Source organism: Silurus aristotelis (assembly GCF_946808225.1).
Source record: "Silurus aristotelis genome assembly, chromosome: 13".
NCBI lineage: Eukaryota > Metazoa > Chordata > Actinopteri > Siluriformes > Siluridae > Silurus > Silurus aristotelis.
Window position 1 is genome coordinate 12699460 of NC_139586.1, and position 21571 is coordinate 12721030.

The 21571-nt window shown below is 40.1% G+C and overlaps 1 protein-coding gene across 2 annotated transcripts in view; it reads right to left on the reverse strand.

Moving 5' to 3' along the window:
• The window catches only part of tspan18a (tetraspanin 18a), a 33291-nt gene that overhangs the window by 1717 nt on the left and 10003 nt on the right, over positions 1-21571 (reverse strand). Inside the window, exons 2-7 of one of the 2 annotated variants that reach the window (XM_083558639.1) lie at positions 11493-11562; positions 2615-2710; positions 746-940; positions 552-626; positions 365-463; positions 120-281 (exon numbers count right to left, since the gene is read on the reverse strand). In XM_083558639.1, coding sequence (XP_083414765.1) covers positions 120-281; positions 365-463; positions 552-626; positions 746-940; positions 2615-2677 — 594 coding nt within the window. In that variant the 5' untranslated portion in view covers positions 2678-2710; positions 11493-11562. Of the gene's footprint in view, positions 1-119; positions 282-364; positions 464-551; positions 627-745; positions 941-2614; positions 2711-11483; positions 11563-21571 lie in introns of both variants that reach the window. The other variant, XM_083558638.1, reaches the window with a different exon arrangement.

A 21571-nucleotide genomic window follows, 5' to 3' on the forward strand; every position in this document is an offset into this window, starting at 1 on the left:
ACACCGAGGGAGGATTTTTTAATGTAATGAATTTAACGAATCAAAATGTATATAGTTGTTTGATCAAATTAAATCTTCATACCATGAAATGACCTAGTTTGTACCAGATTATAAAGTACCTTAATGCGGAAAGGCATGTTGCCCCTGAGACACTCGTCGCTGTTTATCAGCTGCTCGTTCTTCAGGCAGCACACCTCAGGAAATGCTGTGCCAGGGTTCAGATGTCTAAAGAGGCTCTGCTGATCGAAATCATCTGCGCTGTTCACACCGCAGCATTCGAACTGCACCATGAGACACAACAGCATTAGCGTTAGCACAGCATGCGCAACATTACAGAACACGTGCTACAGAATATCTTGCGTACCGTAGCCATGATAGTGTTCCACGTGGTAGTAAAGACATCAGTGCTGTTGCTGCCTTGATAATGTGCTTTCAGCTCCTTGGTGAAATAATCTCTGGTGAGCTGATGATGCAGGAATATGATTAGTGCCCAAGCAGGTACAAAACAGTGTCAATAAAATAAACTGAATGGTAGCAGTACATATACTCACATGCTCCCGGAATATGAAGGCCAAAATGGCTGCAGCAAGCTCTGCCAGGAATATGATGAGAATGAGGAGGAAAAACTGCACAAAAATATTATCATTACCACTTATTAAAGTGACATCTCATATTTTTGTGTCCAAATATTTTCAAATCCATATGAATGAATTGTGCTGAGTCGCTACCAATAAAATTCACTCACAAACAACAGAAGACACTTGTTTTCCCGTATGGCTCCACAGCAGCCAAGGAAGCCGAGCAGGAAGAGCATGGAGCCCATGGCCAGGATAACGTAGACTCCAGTGAAGAGCAAAGTATTGGCTGCTACGATCTCCCTAAAACCTGTAGGATCCACCAGCACCCAGATTCCCACTCCAAGTAAAAACGATCCACCTAGCTGTGGGAGCAGAGAAATGGTAGTATGATTTGGAATAAGGCTCCCAACACAGTTACATGCTATTACAAAAAATTATTTGATCCGAAGTACATTTTGAACTCAAACTTGACCTAAACAATAAATTAATTAAATGCAACATTAAATGCAACAGTCAGTAAACAAACAAAGTTTGATCGGGACACAGCATGCTGCTGTAGAACTCTGACCTCAACTCTTGCACCCCAGGCCTCCTCGCCCTACATCAGTCCCTGATTTTTACTAACGTCCTTGTGACAGAATGAGTACAAATCTCCATAAACACACTCCATACACAAACACACATCAAGAATATATATATATTACACTTAATAATAGAACATCTTTCTTTATCCATTTACCTCTGAAATCAATTCATTTCTGTTCTCACTTAGTTAAAGTGGGATGAGAATTCATCCCACTTTCCTTCCTTGCTTCACCACTGAGTCATCATTTGTCCTGATGATTAATTCAATTAAATTAAAGATTTACTGCTGACACTAAAGACTTCTTACATAAGTTTAAAATAATATTTGCCTCCTCCCAGATCAACAATAAAACATTTTTTTATTTGTTTATTGCCATACACAACCCTGTTAACTAGTTGTCATTATAAAAAAACATTTATTATTCCTATTACCATTCAAGAAAATTACAGAACTGAGCAACACCTTCTGACCAATCGGAATCAAGAATTCATCTATGATTTCGAGCTGGGCGATAAAAATATATCTGTATTGTGATAAATGATTATACAAAATGTTGGTATTGTGCATTTTTTATTTATTAAAATTTTTTGTATCATTAATTTTTTGTATCGTTTTAAAAGTAGTATTGAATGGATGCTATAGATCTGTTGGGAAAAAAAACTACATAAAAAAAATTAAGAAATAAACGTTATATGTCATGATATGTACAAAAGTACTGATGTGATGATATTTTTGTCATGTCACCCAAGTCTTATTTTGATTCTTGCACGAAAATGTAGTAATGATTGAAAAGGTCTCGATAAAGCTAGCATTGTTCACATACAGACTGTAGGAATTGCTTTTTTTAAATGACTGCTAAAATTACAAATTGGTGTATCCTAAAGTTCATAAGGACGCGAGAACAGATTAGTGCGACATTTTGGATTGCTTTAATCATTTGAATCGCTTTTGGTCAAGATGATTTTGCATTAGAGCACCATTAGTCCCCTTTATGTCCACATGTTATGACTTAACACCTCCATTTCTTCCTGCCGTTAAAAAGTAGCAAAAGTAAGTTCCACAAGACTGCTAACAAGGGAAAAAAATGCCGTGAGCAGAGGAAGTGCACTATAGTTCGTGGGCCAAACCCAAAATTCTTTGGCACAAGATGAATGTGCTTCCTCATGATATAGTTAAAGTTTATTGTAGGTGGCAACACGGATTGTTCTGGGCTTTTTCTTTTGAACCTCATATGGTTTTAAGAAAACAAGACCCGCTGGCCAAACAAACCAAACCCCCAAAAAACAGCTATTAACTTCACTTAAGAAAAGAGGAGATGATAAACCCTGTTTAAATCCTTATCCTAATCCTCTCTGACAGCGGATTCGAACGAACCATAAAAATAGTTCGTATTTAAAACGAAGAATGAGGGTCTAGACAAGGTGAGAGTAGAAAAATCAAAAATACTTACGAATATGAAGAAGTTAAAGATGAACATGAGGTATTTGATACAGCTGAGACAGTCGCCCTCCATGGCCGTGCTTCTCGCAGAGGCGTCTCCTTGCCCCTGTTGAAAAGCAAAACAAGACGGTCATCACACAAGTAGCGCTTGGCCTGGTGAAGTAAAAAGAGGATGGCTTTCTCCAGACTCTGAGCTAAAAGCAGTAGCTTTGTGCTCTTAACTTAATTAAAATGAATGACCTCATTCTCTATGACTTCCTAATTAAAAAAAAAAAAAAAAAAAAGAAGCACATGGGAACAGACTTGCGTTCATATAAATGTGAAATAAATCTATCAGATCTGAGTTTTACTGTCACAAAAATTTCTCCTAATCGGATTCCAGGCATTTTGTGTTAATGGAAAGAAATAAAGCGAGCCAAGATGCTGGAGCATGACAAGTCTGTTTAATAACTGCACAATGAAGCAAAAAAAAGCGTCAATAAGAAAAGGAATTAAAATTTTTTTTTCAATCAATAAATAAATAACACCATCAGGACGGATTTAGTGGAGCAGCACATTTGGTCATGTTCGCACCAAAAGCAGGACGGAATAAACATGTCCTTCCACCTCTTCAGACCACATGCTGCACATTACAGCCTGGCCATGTGATCCTGCCAATCATCCTCATGAATCCTAATGGTGATTATCCAGACTGTGGCTTTAAACAAATTGTTTTCATAAAAAAAAAAAAAAAAAAAAAAATCCTGCATAAAGCAAGATTTGATGATTAGAGTAGATCCAGCAGAGTGTATATATACACTGAGTTGAATCTGTTCACAGTATGGTGATATCTGTAAATGATTCTGAACCTAATCTGTTGCTGTGTGATGGATTTTTGTTATTCCAGTGGGTGACTCTGACATCAAAGCTAAATAAGTTCTTAAGATGTTTAAATACATGGCAAGGATCTTAAACGTAATGAATAACACTGAAAACCTTGTTTATCATGTTGCTAAACTCAAAGCCCCAAAATGGAACGCAGCTCTGCACAGGATCATGTCGACTAGTTAGGAAGCTACGTGAAGACGAGGACGACAACACTGCTGGAATTAACATGAAAGCTGTTCAAGCTGATCAGATTGATTTTGTACTGATGAGAAGCTGAGAGGGCTGAACAGACTGAAACACTAAAGAGCCACTACATTGTTCTCTACAAGTACAGATAATGGTGTGTTTATGTTAAACTTAAAAACAATAAAGGCTGATTTGGACTGTGTTCAATCTAAAAGGTATAAACTGATATGAAATGATTTACTGGTTTATGGCTGCAACTTCCATGAACAGTTTTTCCATTAGGATAACTGTATAGGGACTAATTTCTGATGCTGAAATTTATATTTGTAATCTATTTAGTTAAAAAAAAATTAAACAAATAAAATACTATTTTCTTGAAATAAGACACTGCATTAGTTTCATGGCTACATCTAGATCTTTTCAACTTCAGCGTGACATGAAATCAACTATTCTGCTTGTCAAACTCGTCTTCTAAACTTTTAAATGAGTTTATGGCAGTATTAGCTTGAGAAACATTAATTTCCAGACAGTAATTATATATATATATATATATATATATATATATATATATATATATATATATATATATATATATATATATATATATATACATTTCTGTTTTGTGTTGCTGATCATTTAGATTAGAGACATTATATTATTATATATAAATAATACATTTAATCTAGTAAGCAAGCTAAGCTGTAAGTTAATCAATGCTTATTATTGAAATCTTTTCCCTTAGTTTCTCCTCCCACAGCAAAATAATGAACAGAAAACAAACACACACACACACACACACACACACACACACACACACACACACACACACAATAAAACAGTGGAATATAGTGATATTATTCAAAAATATACAGAAATATACAAGAACAAAATTAATTTATAAAAAAAAAAAAAAAGGTTTAGTGGCGCATTTTAAACGAATAGTCTGTAGATAGTATGTGAAAAATGACTGAATAAAGCATTAGTAAATTATTTCATTTGCTGTAATGAAGTAAAAATGCACATCATGTTTGCCCACAGATGCTCCTGACTGACAATGATTCAGATTATAATGGTGGTGATGATGCACTCTGGGTAATGAAAGAGTGCGATTAGAGAAGAATTAGGTTAATAGTAAAGCTGTTCATTAGTGCACAGGGCTCTCAGTTCTCCCTCCAGCACTTATTTTTTTTTATTCTCTAATGCCAGGATGGATAGAACATCAGGATTTACTGCTGCCTCTAAGAAACTGGTGCAGCTGGAGATCCAGGCAAAAATAACAAATGCAGGTGGTTGGAACTGCAAATAATTCTGCCGGTTTTTGTATGCAATGGTTTGAGCACAATTCAGTAATCCTCCCTGATGGCAAAGAAAGAGAGAGAGAGAGAGAGAGAGAGAGAGAGAGAGAGAGAGAGAGAGAAGAGAGAGAGAGAGAGAGAGAGAGAGAGAGAGAGAGAGAGAGAGAGAGAGAGAGAGAGAGAAGAGAGCTTTGGCAATGCAAATGTAAAATCATTTGTCATGCCAATAAAGCACCTGAGAGAGAATGACAGAAAGAGAAAGTGAGAGAGTTACTATTGCAATTTTTACTACTACTTCTGTTAAAGCTGTTGTTCATAATAAATCAGTTTGGAGTTAACAGCGCTGTGGAATAAGTAGAGAATAAATCAAGGCTAAGTAATCTTCACACAATTTTAATGCACAAGGCGGAGGTGAATAAGAGTCAGATTTGAAGCAAAATGCATTAAAATGGTGTAATGGACAGCTAGCTAGAGATGGATTATCTCGCTTATATCTCGTGGTGAGTTACCAGCATTGAGAAGTTAAATGTGTCAATGATCTTCGCGGTGCAAAACTGACTAAACGAATACAAAGAACACTTCGTTTTCATTAGTTTTTTTATACTGATCGGTTTATGGATGTGGTGAGGGAAGATGCAGGTAGTTGGTTTGAAAGAGGCAGATGTAGAGGACAGAGGTGTATGAAAACATATGATCCGCTGTAACAACCCCTAATGGGAGCAGCCGAAAGAAGAAGACGAAGATTTTTTATTTGGATCGTTAGATTTAGAATTCTGCTGCTTTAAACCACATAAAGTAAAAAAGAAATGCCAAAAGATTGTTATTTTTTATACATTAAAATATTATTTGCTGAGCCCCAGTTCAGCAAATATATCATGTGCCTCAACCCATTTATTAAAATCACCATGTTCATTTAGAATGTTCATAAATCTGACTACAACTACTTCTGTGTTCAACACTTTGACCTCACACATTCCTCCCAGCCAATCAGAATTCCATAATCAGAGTGACCGTGGTATAACACGGAAAATAACCCGAAAACAAATCCCCAGGTCTAAAAGCAGTATGTTTCAGAGAAAACCTTTGAACCTGAACGAGAAAAGAGTGTGTAAGGAATCACAGAAAAATCAGGAGCACTGTGTGAGGGACACGAAGAACGAGAAAGAGTCAAGGCTTAGGAACCGATCACATGCAGTTTCTATCCAAATAAATCAAGCTGTCGGGGCGAGCAACCCGGGGGAAGCGTGGCATGCTGGAGTGATTTCCCATAGCTCTCGCAAAACAGCTGATTCAGACGGTCTCCATCCATCAAGCTTCTACACATACACACACGTGTGCAGAGTTTAGACGCTTCCTCATCATCTCCGCTCATTTGCTTCGCTATAAATTCACGTTTCAGATGTTTGGAAGCAATCAGAGAAAATCGTGGCATTTACTAGCCATCTGTGTTTCATGCACTTGACTGACTGTATGCATTCGTGTGAAGTTTTTCAGTTAGAGAATATCTATCTCAAGCTTAATTCTAAACATTTGGCTCTCACTCAGGCAGGCCACGACCCTTTACCTGACCACTGAGAGGAAACATTCATCATGCTTGTCTGTTTAATCTCTGTGTACTGGATTATTTTCCTATTTGTGGCTTACAGTGGCAAAAACCCACATCAGCATTTGGTGTGTGCATGCATCGACAAGTGTCTGCATTTGAAGAAAAAGCGTATGCTGCGTAGATTTCATTCCTGATAAATCAGTCGTCCATATCATGCTATATATTTCAAAAAACAAAATTCACACATCGCTCCTCCTGTCAAATCTTCTTCTTTACACTCACACCTGAGCCTTATATGGAAGAGTTCGCCACAGAACCAGACGCCCTACTGCATTATTAAAGCCCCTGTCGCCATGGCAACCTTGTTTTTGGTGCTAAAAATCTGTGAAACACACAACAAATAAGGAATGTTAGCATTTGGTTACCTTTTTTTGTTGTTGTTGGACATTTTTTTTCCCCAAGTTCCCAAAAGGTTTTAGAAAGATGCGTCAAATTAATTAAACGTTACCGGAATGTTCTCTCTAACATCACAGGTTACCGCAAGGTTTCTGTGGGGTTTCAAACGATTTAAATGTTACTAGAATGTTGGAGAGCATACTCTGAAACAGCATGGTTTTCCACAAGGTTTTTAAAAGGTTTCAACTTATTTGAATATTCTCAAATGTGAGAGGACAGTTCTCTGTAACATCACGGGTTAGTGTAAAATTCCCAAGAGATTTCAAATGCCAGGGCAATGTTCTCTCAAACTTCAGATCAACACAAGATTCTTGGAATTCTGCAGCTATTTATATGTTACTAGAATGTTAGAAAAAGGTTCTCTAAATCTTTATAATTTTTTATAACAGGTTTTCTGAGAGATTTAAATTTATTTAACCTTAATGAATGTTCTTTGAAGACATCACAAGTTAGTAATGATTTCTAAATGCTTACTTCTATATTGTAACACATTAATACTCTTAACAACCACATTTTAAATGAAACGCTACAAAAAACCTTTACACGATTAGAAGTGCATGGGATTGTCAGATCACTATATGACTGAAAGTGAAGTTTGCTTTCCATTTAAAGAGAATTAACCTCAAAACAGTTTTCAAATAACCTCTAAAGTATTAGATCAATAACAATACATCTGTGGTCAGAAAGAATTCCCACAAACTAAATCAAATGTACTCAAATAATGATTACTTAAAAAACTCCAAGTCATGTATCATAACAGGTTTAATCTAAAAGCTAATTAAAAAGTAAAAGAGAGGTCTTTACACTCCGATTATGTACCTGTTAGTAAATAATTCAGTTATTGTAGTTATATTAGCTTTGCAAAAATATCTGGGCACTTATAATGCAACAAAACTAATGTAATTAAGAGATTATGTATTAAAGCCTTCATTCATTTTAGATTGTATTATTCAGTTTCTATTATGGATGATTCTATTTAACATTTCTGCTTTCAAGGTCTCGCTTGCATCGTGTAATTGCTTAATTTTTTTGCCCTAATTTCCCAGACTGTAAAATGTATTTATAAATTCTCGCTCAGCGTTTCTTCTTGTGCTACTGCGCATATGTAAGTGGTTTTGCTGTTACTATGTTTATTTACCATGGTAGGTTTTGTAAAAACACAAAGCTCAGGAACAGTATGAGATGGCTGCTCTCTCTGTTTTCCCAGACCTCGTTATTGTGAACCGGAGAAAGAGGTTGTTTGTCTTGGAGAGAGCTGCTTTCCGAGTCTGAGCACTGGCTTATCTACTAGAAATGAGTGATGGGTACTGGTGTGCATGCTTCCCCTCTCCAGAGGATAAAAAGTCATATATGGAAGAGGGACAAAGCAAAGTGAGACCAGAAAGAACAGGTTCAGTACCGTAGCAGAATAGAGAGAGAGAGAGAGAGAGAGAGAGAGAGAGAGAGAGAGAGAGAGAGAGAGAGAGAGAGAGAGACAGAGACAGAGACAGAGACAGAGAGAGACATGGTGACAATTGTAAAGAAAATCAACCTGAAATTTTTTTTTTATATTTTGGCTGTTGATGCACTCATGGGACTGATATTCCTGGATGATAGTAATATATAAATGACGCTATTTTTTTGTTAATAATCAAAACATTTCATTGTGTTTCATATTTAGAGACATCACTCATACTGAGGAGTAATTTTTTAATTCAGAATTGACCTTTTTTTCTGAATAGCTGATCATGTTAACAAAAATTACTGGTCTTATTTTGTTAATTCAACAACTTAAAATACGAGATTAAACGTGTAAATGCAGTTATTTCCTGCACGCACATTACGATTTCTTGGCCTCGATTTGAAGTGCTCATGATTTCATAGCTACGATAAATATACATAAAGAAATGGTCAAATGTTGGAAGGCATTTAAATAAATTCAACGTGATAGTTATCTCTTCTCATTCATATATCATTTTATCACAATAATTTTTTTCTTTATAACTTTACAATTTGTTTCTTGCCTTCATGTTACAAAAAACTTTATCTACTAATAAAAACTTTATCTACTAAAGAAAAACCTGGCATCCATCACGCAGGTGATTTTAATAATCTAAATGGCAAGCTAAGATGTGCATGTGCACAACCTGATTCTGAATGCTAGAAACTTTCCTAGTACAATGCGAATGCTTCTGCGAAATCTAAAGAGAAAGACCTTTTGCAGAAACCACAGACACAATAATGTGTTATGACTGATGCAAATGTACAAACCGCACTACCAATCCATGCCTCGCGATGGAAAAACAGGCTTCAGAGTCCAAATAAGACCCCAGCTGGCGAGTGACACTGCATTGTGGAGGAAACCGGTGCCAAGATTTTCTCAACAGCACTCTGTGCTCACCCCAGCTGCTCTCCAGAATAATAAGAACATGGAAAAAACATCACTGGAGATCCAACCGATTAAAAAAGCACACTTAAGTGCAGGTAAGATATAATGAAAGATCAGGAAGTGAACACTTAGAAAACTCCTGAAAAAACATTACTGAAATACTGAAAAACCAATGCTTGCACTACATCCTATTTCTGACAGACAGAAAAACATATAAGTCAAACGTGTTATTATTTCGCTGATGAGGTAAAAACAGGAAATTAAATTCTCCATGGAAATTGCATGCTCGCTCTTTTTCGTGGATTCAAAACGGACTTGACAGCTCTGGAGCAGAAAATCCAGTGCTCGCTCTTTAAAAGTCAGATTTGCTCTATTTCAGTATGTGACAGGATTCAAACAGGAGCCAGAAATTCGATAAAGGTTTTGTTTCACGGTATTTCTGTGCAATTTCTAAGAACGTTTTTAAAAACATTTCTGCAGCCTGCAGCATAATAATGAAACTATTACTAGCTAGCATGATTAACCCCATAGACAAAAGTTAATGGAATTTATCTGAGTAATAAAATAGCATTAAACAAAAATACACATTTAAACTTCAAACAATTAATTTGTTGCATCCAGACATAAAGCATTTTCTCCTCGATTTGACATTGGTCAGGAAACCCACAGATGAATGAGTGACATGATTAAATGACACTATCGATATACTTTAACAAGCATCAGGTTGAAGACTATTGAAGAAATATAATTAGGGGGATGTCTAGTTTACCAATGAGGCTAAAACAGCAGGATGAATAGAATAATCAATAACGAATTAGGGATAAATCAGAATAAACACAGTTAATGTGCAGGAGTAAGAAAAAAAAACAATAAACCAAAATTAGTTTACACTAGTTTTCAATTAGATCAGGGGTCTCCAATCTTTTCCAGAAAGGGCCAGTGTGGGTGCAGGTTTTTATTCCAACCAAGCAAGTCCACACCAAATTCTACCTGTTCAAATCTAATGATCTTCATTTTCAATGACTATCAGGTGTGACCATTGATTGGTTGGAATGAAAACCTGCACCCACACTGGCCCTTCCTGGAAAAGATTGAAGACCCCTGAATTAGATACACACAAGCACAGCCATTTTTATAGAATGCAGTTTTAGAGGACAATTTTTACACAACGCTCATTAGCACATTCAGTCTCTGTCTATTCCAAGCCTTTTGTTCTGTGTTCACAATCACTGTTTTTTGTTTTGATTCTTGGATTTTTTATTCCTGTCTGTTTCTTACTTGTCTGTTTGCTGATCATCTTTGTTGACCGTTGCCTGTTTTTTAATTTGGACCTGTATTTTTTTTTTTATATAGTATTTTTTATTAATCTTCTCTAAAACCTGCACCTGTCTCTCATCAAATTGACAGAAGTATTGAAATTATAATCATTTCCAGTTAACCTTAGTGTTATGTTCACACACCAGTGAGTGATCGCTCAGAATTTTATGATTTTTTACAAATGTGTGTTATAAAATAATTTCAACAAAAATTTTACTTGACATTTTATTATATCTTCTTAATACTATAAAAAAAAAACTTTGGAAAAAGAACAAACACCTTCGATCAACACAATAATGCAACATTTCTTCACTTCCTCATACACAACTTGAGGTCCAACCTTTAGTTAACCAATAAATCTTATAAAAACGGTTTCTTTTTTTTTGCCTATTTCTTTGAGATATGTTTACTATATTAGTATATTTTTCATGTTCCTGGATTATTTTATGAGAGTGTATTCATTTTGGACTTTTACTTCACTATACTTTGTGTCATATTCAACGCTTTACTCCAATACATTTCAGAAAAACATGCTGTTCCTCGCTTCTTTCATGTGAATACATAAGTTACGTTACATAAGCAGCTGTCGTGAGACCACATGGTGAAAGGGTTTTCTCACTGTGTGTCTGTGACAAAGTTTGATGTGCGGAACAATGGAACACTGAACTGCATCAGTGGTTCAAATATAATTCTCACAGATCAGCACGTTTACTTTTAATAATAAAGTCCATTCAAATGGTAAGAACTGAGTTAAAAATAAATCATTGTTTGAATCCATGCTGTTCTGAAATTAATCTTGTTGCAAATTATTGTAAACCAATAAAGGAAAAAAATATCACCATACCATATGTACCTGTAAATGTCTCTCCCCTAAGGTAGCCGTGACGTTTCTCAGAAGCTCTCCTCACACCTCGTCTGTGTATCTGTGAGCAAGAACAGAGCAAATGCCATTCAGATTTATTGAGTGTACTGGTCAACTTGGGAGATAAGATTCTAATAAGACTTTAAAAGCATTTGCTCAGTGAAGATGATCTTCAATTGCCAACAACAGATTTTAAGCAGTGGCAGGCGGTCAGGGCCAGCAAAGCCTTCTCTGCTGGCCTAAACACTATCAAAAGCACTGACCTACATTTACAACATAAATTCTATAATTTGTTCCATAAAATTTTATTAATTTATTCCCAACAGTTTATTCTCTTCATTTCGTGGCGTTTCTCTTGACTGCACTGCTGTACGTGTATGTGGATGTTACATTTTATGTCCAATCAGATTTCAGTCTTTATGTGCTGCCATTTGTCAATCTAATCTGCCCAGGGCCTTCAAAGTCAATACTGCTGGCTCTTTTACCCTAGTCTCTATTAGCAATGGGTCTGTTTCTTTAACCAATCAGATTTCATATTCGCCTCACAGGGCAGCTAGCTGGCCCAGAATAGCGTCAGCATTTTTCCGTCCTCTGATTGTTTGGTAAGATGGAAACTGTTACAGCCAAGTTCGACTGGCAAACACATCTGTAGCGCTCTGCACACATGAATACATCTGAGTTAGACTTTTTTATGCCTACGGAGGAAGAGAAATTGATTTAGTCTCGGACATACTTAAAAATACATTTTCCAGAAAAGCTAGACATCGTGAGGAGAGGTCAGCCAACCCCGAAGCTAGCAAGAATCTGTCAGTCTGGGTAAGGGCTTGTTCTCCACTTCCAGACCAGTGAATACGAGCAGTACCACTGGCTTACAGCCTCTGAGGAGTGATGCAAATTATGAGTATGCATCTCTGGTGAGTAGGTTGTAATTTTTTTTTATTTAAATGTTTTTGTCATGTTATTAGACAAATTTTGATTCTGAACTGCTCCAGATTATGTAGGTAGCACAGTTACGGTTGTAGTGTAGAGGTTTGGACTTCTTGCTGTAGTAAAATGGTATTCACCCTCCATATGTAAAATGCCTCTCTCACTGTATTGCCATGCGTTGTTATATTGCATTTTTGTATAATATTAATGGTTTCTATAATCTGGTGGTATTAAGAAGTGGATTAAGTCGGGTAAATCCCCACTGAAGGCCCAGGTACCAAATGCACAGCCCGCCACTGGATTTAAGTGTAGCTACACACAAAGTGTGGCACTAATCATCGATTACTCTCTTACAACAACACATTCTGGCACGTTATCTTTTTTAGTTGCAATTTATGTTGTAAAACATACTTAAATTAGTTTCTGTTTACAGTTCCCCGCAATAAAATAGTAAACCCCAGTGACCTGAAGTTACAGCTTTACTTCTAACTGTTACAACGTGCTGACAATTGAGACTCTGTCCAATAAAGTGTTAAACAAACATCTTATTACGTCAAGAAAACTTCACCATAACACCCGTCAATTACACACATTTTTATCTGTTTTATCAGACGTGGCACGATTTCCAGTGCCGCATCCACTGCAGTGTCCAATTCCTTTGAACGAGCTGTTGCCATGGCAACAATAATGTGTAAGAAGTAAGCTGTATTTTAGACTATTCGACAGACTATTCGACACATTCTGACCAATCAGAATCCAGAACGCAAGAGCACTGTATAAAGTGCAATGTGTATATGCAGCAAATGCAGGATTATAAAGGTTCTTTCCTTCCTCTCTCTCATGTCTTCCTTAAAACCATCCTTGCTACTCCGTCAGTGTAATTGCCTGTAAGACTCGAGGAAAGGTCACACAGCGCTTCCTAGATCTTATTGACAGCACTCGACCTTTTAAACTTCAATGTGACGTATAGAGAGAGTGAACGAATCCTAAATCTGAGCAGGGTTCAAATCTGTTAGCTCAGAATATTGGTGACACATTAATTAGGTTTAAATGTGTATACGCAAACAAACCTTTCCCTCGAGTGCACTAATGAAAAAGAGCAAAAATAGTCTTTTATCCAAACCAAGAATTGTATTGTACAGGAAGATTATTAGCCACAGCCTGGGGTTCAGTAAAGCCTGGACACAAGCGTCAGTTTCCATGACAGCAAACAGAATGGTAAAAATGAAGAACCAATCATATATAGGCAATATAAAATATGAAGCAGATGAAATATGCATAGCATAGCAGAAAGAAGGACAATGAAGTGTTCAACAGAGGTAGACTGGAGATGGGAGGCAGTACAAGAGGCGCTAAACAGGGATTTTATTCTGCATCACCAAGCCAACAGTCTAAATATATTTACGATTCTACTGAGCATGAAATGAGACATAACACACTTTGTAATAAGCAGTGTAACTTTACAGACTCTACAGGGAATAACAGAGGCAATGTGTGTTTATATTTGAATACACATTTATTAAAATTAAGAGAATTTACATTTTACAGAACTCACTGTCCACTTTATTAGGAACAAGTGCACACCTGATCATTCATGCAATTACCAAATCAGCAGCTATAAACAGCTGTTCCCACACCAGCCTCTCTATTCTCACTCTTTGTATTTGTCTGTCTCTCTCTCTCTCTTTCTCTCTTTATTGGGAATGCGCAAAACTGACTGGCAATGAAGGCGCTTTCCATAAATGTTTAAAGAAATCTAAAATGTTTATTATACAGAGACAATATTATTTTGTTCTCCGTTTATTAGTAATTACTTGAAAAAGAGATATACCGTATATTAGAATTGATTTGGAGTAAAGGTAAACATTATAACATTTTACATATTGCATATAAATTCGCATGCATATAAATTAGCATCATATCATCATTGCAATATTAGTTCGTCTATATCGCACAGTTAAAAAAGTCTTACTAAACAATAATAATAGAAAAATAACACCAGTGTTTAGCTTAAATGAAGCTATATGCCTCAACTGTACGTAGCTGTAATTTCTCCTGATGATTCATTAGACAGAAGGAAAGTCAGTCATCGATGTGGGTCTACACGTGTCCCATACAAAAACTCCCACACATCCAGCCGGATCGTCCAGAACTCAATCTGGAACACGAACCCTTTCCTGACTTAATCGGACACAAATAATTCGAAATGATTAAAGACACAGATGCGGCGGTTGCATCCACGTCATCCGCCTATTGCTGATTTCCATTTATCAACATAAGCTCAATATAAGCTGTACTGGAAATTTCCAGCTCTGAAGGGAGGTTTACGGTGATGTGGGCAAAAAGCAATATACCGCTTTATTAAAAGATCTAGTTACCAAAGAAGCGTGGTGACTTGCTGTCATTTTTCTGATTTAATTATTTTAGGGTTAATTTGGGAAGAAACTGAATTTAATCACATTATTCTAGGTTCCATGTTCTGATTGTATTTAATTCAATAATAGTCTCAAATGTACATCTCAAATCCATATTCAATGCAAAATCCACTAAGCTAAAAATGAAGACCTAATCCGAGATGGCTTCCTATTTACTATGAAGTGCAAAGTATTGGCACACTTTGACTGAACAACACACTCAATAGGAAGATAAGCACCAGGAGCATGCATTAGAATGAAAAGTATTTCGCAACTGAGGCTATCATCATCACTTTTCTCCAAACAACAACCTCCATGCAAACTACTTCTACATTTACAGATAAAGTTATTTTAAATCAAACATGTACAGTTACTCAACCAGAGAATGAAAAGTTCTAGATTTTTCATTATATCCTGTGAGATTTGTTAATAATAAAATGTACATTCTGAGCCTTATTTCCAGTCCCTACATTTCCCTTTCTCTTATAATATTACATTAATCATAAATGTCTTGAAAAAGAAGTGTAGATGTTCTCAAGGCTTGAATGATGCACACTTTATAGTCAACATGAGAACACTAAAATCCTCTGAAATGTTGTGAGAGGATTTTTGGTATCCTAATCTCTATCACTCCATAACACTGTGTACAGAAAAAAAAAAAAAAAAGGCCATGTATGGACAAAGTGGTGCCAATGGATTTAATATAATTGCATGTTGCAAGCTTTTAATTTATAGACTGCAGAATTCTTGTTGAAGGAAGAGACATAAACCTGGATTGCTATGTTTACACCACTAAAAAAAGCTAAACAAAAGATTTTAATAGAAAACTTTTTTTAACTCTTTTAAAAACATGCACACAGATATTACCATAATGTTATTAATACAGAGCAAGCATTAAAAATCCTGCAGAGACAGTCACAATCCTCATGTCATTAGTCAATTGATTCCGATTCTTCGGTTTGCACAATCTGAATCACATGAGACAATACAGGTTAACATTGTTAACATTATCCATCATTTTATTTAATATAAATAATGTGTTAATATAATGCTAAAAAAAAGGAGCATTAGCTCAAACTAAATCACTCTGAAAGAAATACAGTGAGTCATTAAACTGATTCATTTGAATAATCGAGGAGTAAATCAATCAAGGATTGAATCAAGAAGCACAAATTAGATTCAGGACACACCAGATTGTAAATGTGTCTAATACAATTTATGAACCATAGATTAACATATAAAATATATATAAAATTAGTTTGGTAATCAGAAGGTTTTAGCTGGTTATATACTGTATAATGGGACACCTGACTTTTCCCTTCACTAAGACCCAAACATGTTCCAACATGACAAAGCCCCTGTGCACTAAGTGAGCTCCATGAAGACATGGTTTATATGGTCTGACCTTAACCCTATTGAACACCTTTGGGAAGAACTGAAATGTTGAATGCACCCCAGATCTCCTCAGCCCACATTACTACCTGACATTATTAACACCCGCATGGCTGAATCTCTATAACACACTCCAAAATCTAGTGGAACATCTTCCCAGAAGAGTGGGGGTTATTATAACAGTTGTTATCAGTGAACAAAAGAACCCTGATTAGTTCAACTTTGTGACTTGTTCAAAACTCTGAATCCAGTCCAGACAAGTTCCTGTGCTACCTAACTGTCTGAGCTTTACTGTCAACACAAGCAACTTAATCTAAAGATACATCTGCTTTTCCAAAGACATAATATGTGATATAGATTCCGTTAGTGGTTTTTCATCTAAAACAGGTCAACCTGTTCTGCTGTTATGAGTCTTGTCTCCATTAAGCCTTTTGTTCAGTCAGGATAATTCAGGCCAGGCTTTAAAGCCACCTTTTAGATTCGGCTGTTTTTTCAGAGAGTATGTGCAACAGAACAACAGCAGAGAAGTGCTTCAAAAACAAGAAAAGAATCAGTAAAAATCCAGGCCTTTAGAAATCATTTAAAACAGAATCAATTTAAAACAAGGACCCAAAACAGTGCAGTGTCTTGCTTTTTTAGTGAATAGAAGATATCTTGCTAATAATAGAATGATATTTCTTTTCAAAGTTTATACAGATTTACACATAACTACAACCGTAGAATAAAACATATTTTCATATGTTTTAAATGATTTAGTTGGTGTTTCCAATCCTTGAACGTTATTTTGACAATTAAAAATATCCACTGCTTAGTAACATTATAAATAATGAGCATTAATTTTGTCTGGGGTTCATGAAGTTACTAGCGTATTACCCTCAAAACTAAAAATAAAATTAGTCATGAAATGTAATGAGAAATGACATCAATTGGTTAAAACCATGAAATGTAAAACAAAAGTGTATAAAATTTTAGGAATATTAAGTTGTAATCATGAGAAATTAAGAAAGAAGCAAAAAAAAAAAAAAAAAAGCATGGCTTCTTACATCTTATGTAATTTAAATACTTTAAGACCTTTACTATGGAATGTGAGAAAACAAACACAATTCTGTTCATCTGTGTCAGGAATCCCCCTGCCACGCCCCCTTCGGAGGCTGTCTTCCCATGGGATTCCCTGTTCTCGTGCGTGCCCCACCCGCATGCAGCTGCTCGTAATCGGGCTTCACGAGGAGCAGCTGAGACTCATCTCTGTTTCCCTTTACGCCACCCATATAAATCCCACGCTCACCTTCACGGACTGTCGGTTATTGCATGTACGTGTGTGTAGTCTCGTGTCTGTCTGTGCAGGTTCCCGGCGGCTCGCTGCTCCACGTATGCTTCCCCCGCTACGCTTCTTGTCCTTCCATATTACCTGTTCTCTCCCCGGCGGTATGTGCGTTTCTCGGCGCGCCTCGGACTGCTGACGTTTCTCCGTCTCTGCCTCCGCGCCGCACCCCGCTCGGTGGATATTATTTGTATTATTGTTTGTGTTACGGACTGCCGTTTGCTGGTTCATCCCGCTCTGCGGGTGCTTTATGTTGGCTCTGCCTTGTTGATAAATAAAAACGCCGGCTTATATTTCTGCCTCCGCCTCCATCTACGCCGCGTGACAAAATAACCGACCCCTGAAAAGGAATAAAGGACTGGAGAAAAAGCGGAAAGAAAGGAAAAGACATGATCTGAGTAACGCCGTGTTCCCGGCCCGAATCGCACCTCGGTGGGCGGGTTCGCTCGGCCGCGATTACGAAGCAGCCAAGCCCCGCCTCCAGGAAAACCCGGGAGCACGCGGCCGATTCTCGGTCATGTTCGGGGGTGCCACACCCCTACGATGATGTCACGGGATTCCAAAAGGGCTTCTCTGGCAACAGAGCAGAATGGGTACATTTTTTACGGAGCATATGTAACTTTATGGAGGTGAATGCGTTTCGCTACCCGACGGAGAGAACCAGAGTCGCTTCAGTCTTCTCTTTCCTGACGGGGGAATCACTTTCTCTCGCCGCACAGCTATGGGACGTGTATGGGGGTGAGTTTGGCACGTGCACCCGGTTCCTACAGCTTCTCACCAGGGAACTCGGGTTGGTCACGGCTGATCTTCAGCTCCTCTCACCCACCTCTGAGAACACAGTCCCCTCCCAGGACCCTTCAGGAAAGCTCTGCTCCGTCCCAGGACCTCCAGGAAAGCTCTGCTCCGCCCCAGGACCTTCCGGAAAGCTCGGCTCCGCCCCAGGACCTCCCTGAAAGCTCGGCTCCGCCCCAGGACCTCCATGAAAGCTCGGCTCTGCCTTAGGACCTCCCAGAAAGCTCCGCCCAGCTCCAGGTCCCTCCAGAAAGCTCCGCCCAGTTCCAGGTCCCGCCAGAGAGCTCCGCCCAGTTCCAGGTCCCGCCAGAGAACTCCGCCCAGTTTCAAGTCCTGCCAGAGAGCTCAGCCGCGCTCCAGGCTCCGCCAGAGAGCTCAGCCCCGCTCCAGGCTCCGCCAGAGAGCTCAGCCCCGCTCCAGGCTCCGCCAGAGAGCTCCGCCTCTCCGCTCCAGGCTCCGGCAGAGAGCTCCGCCTCTCCGCTCCAGGTTCCTCCCGAGAGCTCCGCCTCTCCGCTCCAGGTTCTCCAAGGGAGCTCCTCTCCGCTCCAGGTTCTCCAAGGGAGCTCCTCTCCGCCTCCGAGCGACCCCGTGGGCTCCTCTCCGCCTCCGAGCGACCCCGTGAGCTCCTCTCCGCCTCCGAGCGACCCCGTGAGCTCCTCTCCGCCTCCGAGCGACTCAGTGAGCTCTGCTCCACTCCAGTGTCCCAAGGAGTGCTACGATCGGCCCCAGTGTCCAGAGGAGAGCTCTGCTTCGCTCGTGGATCTCCAGGCGAACCCCTCTCCGCTCGTGGATCTCCAGGTGAGCCCCTCTCCGCTCGTGGATCTCCAGACGAGCCCCTCGCCGCTCCTCGGCCTCCATGGGAACTCAGCTCCGCCCCAAAACTCCCAGGAGAGATCTGTTAAGCCCGAGCGCGTCCCCGTAAGCTCTTCTCCCCCCGGGGTTTCCCTGTGCACTCACACCGGCTCCAGGACTGCGAAAGGGAAGTCGAACCACTGGCCCCGGGTTCCACGGAGGGCGACGGCTCGCCCCACAGTCCTACAGAAGGTGAAGTGACGCCTCCGAGTCCCTCTCAGGACGACGCCACCTCCCAGAGCTCCTTCCACGGCGACGTCTCGCTCTCTAGCTCCTCCCATGGCGACGTCTCGCTCCCTAGCTCCTCCCACGGCGACGTCTCGCTCCCGAGCTCCTCCCACGGCGAGGTCTCGCCCCACAGATACACTGAAGGTGACGTCGGTCCTCCAAGTCCCTCTGACGGCGACGTCAGACCTTCAGATTCCTCAAAGGAGGACATAGCACTCCAGGGGTCCTCCAAGGGCGTCGCTCGGCCTCCTGACTCCGCCGAGTACGTCCTCCAACCTCCAGTCGGGGTCGTCAACACCATCCAGTTCCGGTTCCCCGCCGAGGAGGTCGCTCCGCCTCTGAAGACCACCGGGGTCTTCGTTCCATCTCCAGCCTCCATCCAGGGGGTCCACCAGCCGGTAAGCCTCGCTGACTGCTCACCCCCGCCTCCGACTGTCTGTCCCTTCCAGGTCCCCGTGGGTGATAAGGCTCCGGTCCAGACCTCCGGGGAGGACATCGCCCAGCCTCAGGTCAGCACCAGGGACATCACAAGGGGCCCCATTCCAGGCCTCCACGGGGCAGCCGATCCGTTCCGGGTTCCCGTGGTGGCCAGCCCGCTTCCTCAGACCACCGCCGAGGACATCACGCAGCTACCGGCCTCCACTGAGGGCGTTGCTCCGCCTCCAGACTCCCCTGAGGCGCATCGTGCAGCTCCTGGTCCCCGTAGGAGACGTCTCTCCGTCTCCAGTTGACGCCTGGGGTTTCGCTCCGTTCCTGGCCGCAGTGCAGGGGGTCGCTCAGCTTCAGGTCCTTCCCGGCTCTCCCCGGCTCCGTGGCGGTTCCTACCTGGTCCCTTTGGGCCCTAGTCGGTCAGGGGGGCCATCCTCCGAGTGCCCCGGCCCTCCGGGCTTTCTGTGGGTTGAGGGGCGTCCAGGTCCGCCCCGTCAGGGGGGGTGGTGTCAGGAATCCCCCAGCCACGTTCCCTTCGGAGGCTGTCTTCCCATGGGATTTTCTGATGCACCGCGCTCCTGTTCTCGTGCGTGCCCCGCCTGCATGCAGCTGCTCGTAATCGGGCTTCACGAGGAGCAGCTGAGACTCATCTCCGTTTCCCTTTACGCCACCCATATAAACCCCACGCTCACCTTCACGAACTGTCGGTTATTGCATGTACGTGTGTGTAGTCTCGTGTCTGTCTGTGCAGGTTCCTGGCGGCTCGCTGCTCCGCGTATGCTTCCCCCGTTACGCTCCTTCTCCTTCCGGATTCCCTGTTCTCTCCCCGGCGGTGTGTGCATTTCTTTGCAAGCCTCGGACTGCTGACGTTTCTCCGTCTCTGCCTCCACGCCGCACCCCGCTCCGTGGATATTATTTGTATTATTGTTTGTGTTACGGACTGCCGTTTGCCGGTTTATCCCCCTCTGCGGGTGCTTTATGTTGGCTCTGCCTTGTTGATAAATAAAAACGCCGGCTTATATTTCTGCTTCCGCCTCCATCTACGCCGCGTGACAATCTGACATTTATAACACAAAATGCATCTATAATCAGTTAGGTGTCGATCTGAAAATTGCGAAGAAAATCACTGTGGTATTAAAGGGAATTTAATATCCCCAGTGTCAACTTCAAGCTTTATCACACCACCCCAACACTGATTATTTTATTTCAGCTGAACAACATAGAACGTTTTATTCCAAGTTAAGAACGAGATGTAATGGAGTTACAAATAAGAGACGTGATGATCATAATAATAAGTATTAATAAATATAAAACAGAGCACACGTGTTAAAACGGAACACATATTATAATGTAAGGTAATGTATTCAGCAGGACATAACAGTTTTTTTTTTTTTATCTCCGGAGCTTAAACACAAAGTTCTGAACTGGAGTTTCCGTTTGATCATAATCCCTTTTTAAACTATAATCACATCCTGTGTGTGTGAAATATGCAATACATACATCAAACACACACTCACAGACACAAAAATATCACCTATAAGATAATTGAAAGATTAGAGCAAAGCTAACATGTTAGTTTCATTCTAACATGTTACCTGCTGAGCATGGCCTCGACTTGTTCATTTAAATCTGTACACTGTTTTTGATCAGTCGACCCAGTCGTAAAGACGTGATAGGTGAAAGGTGATCTATTAGGACCTGAAAGTATTGAATGT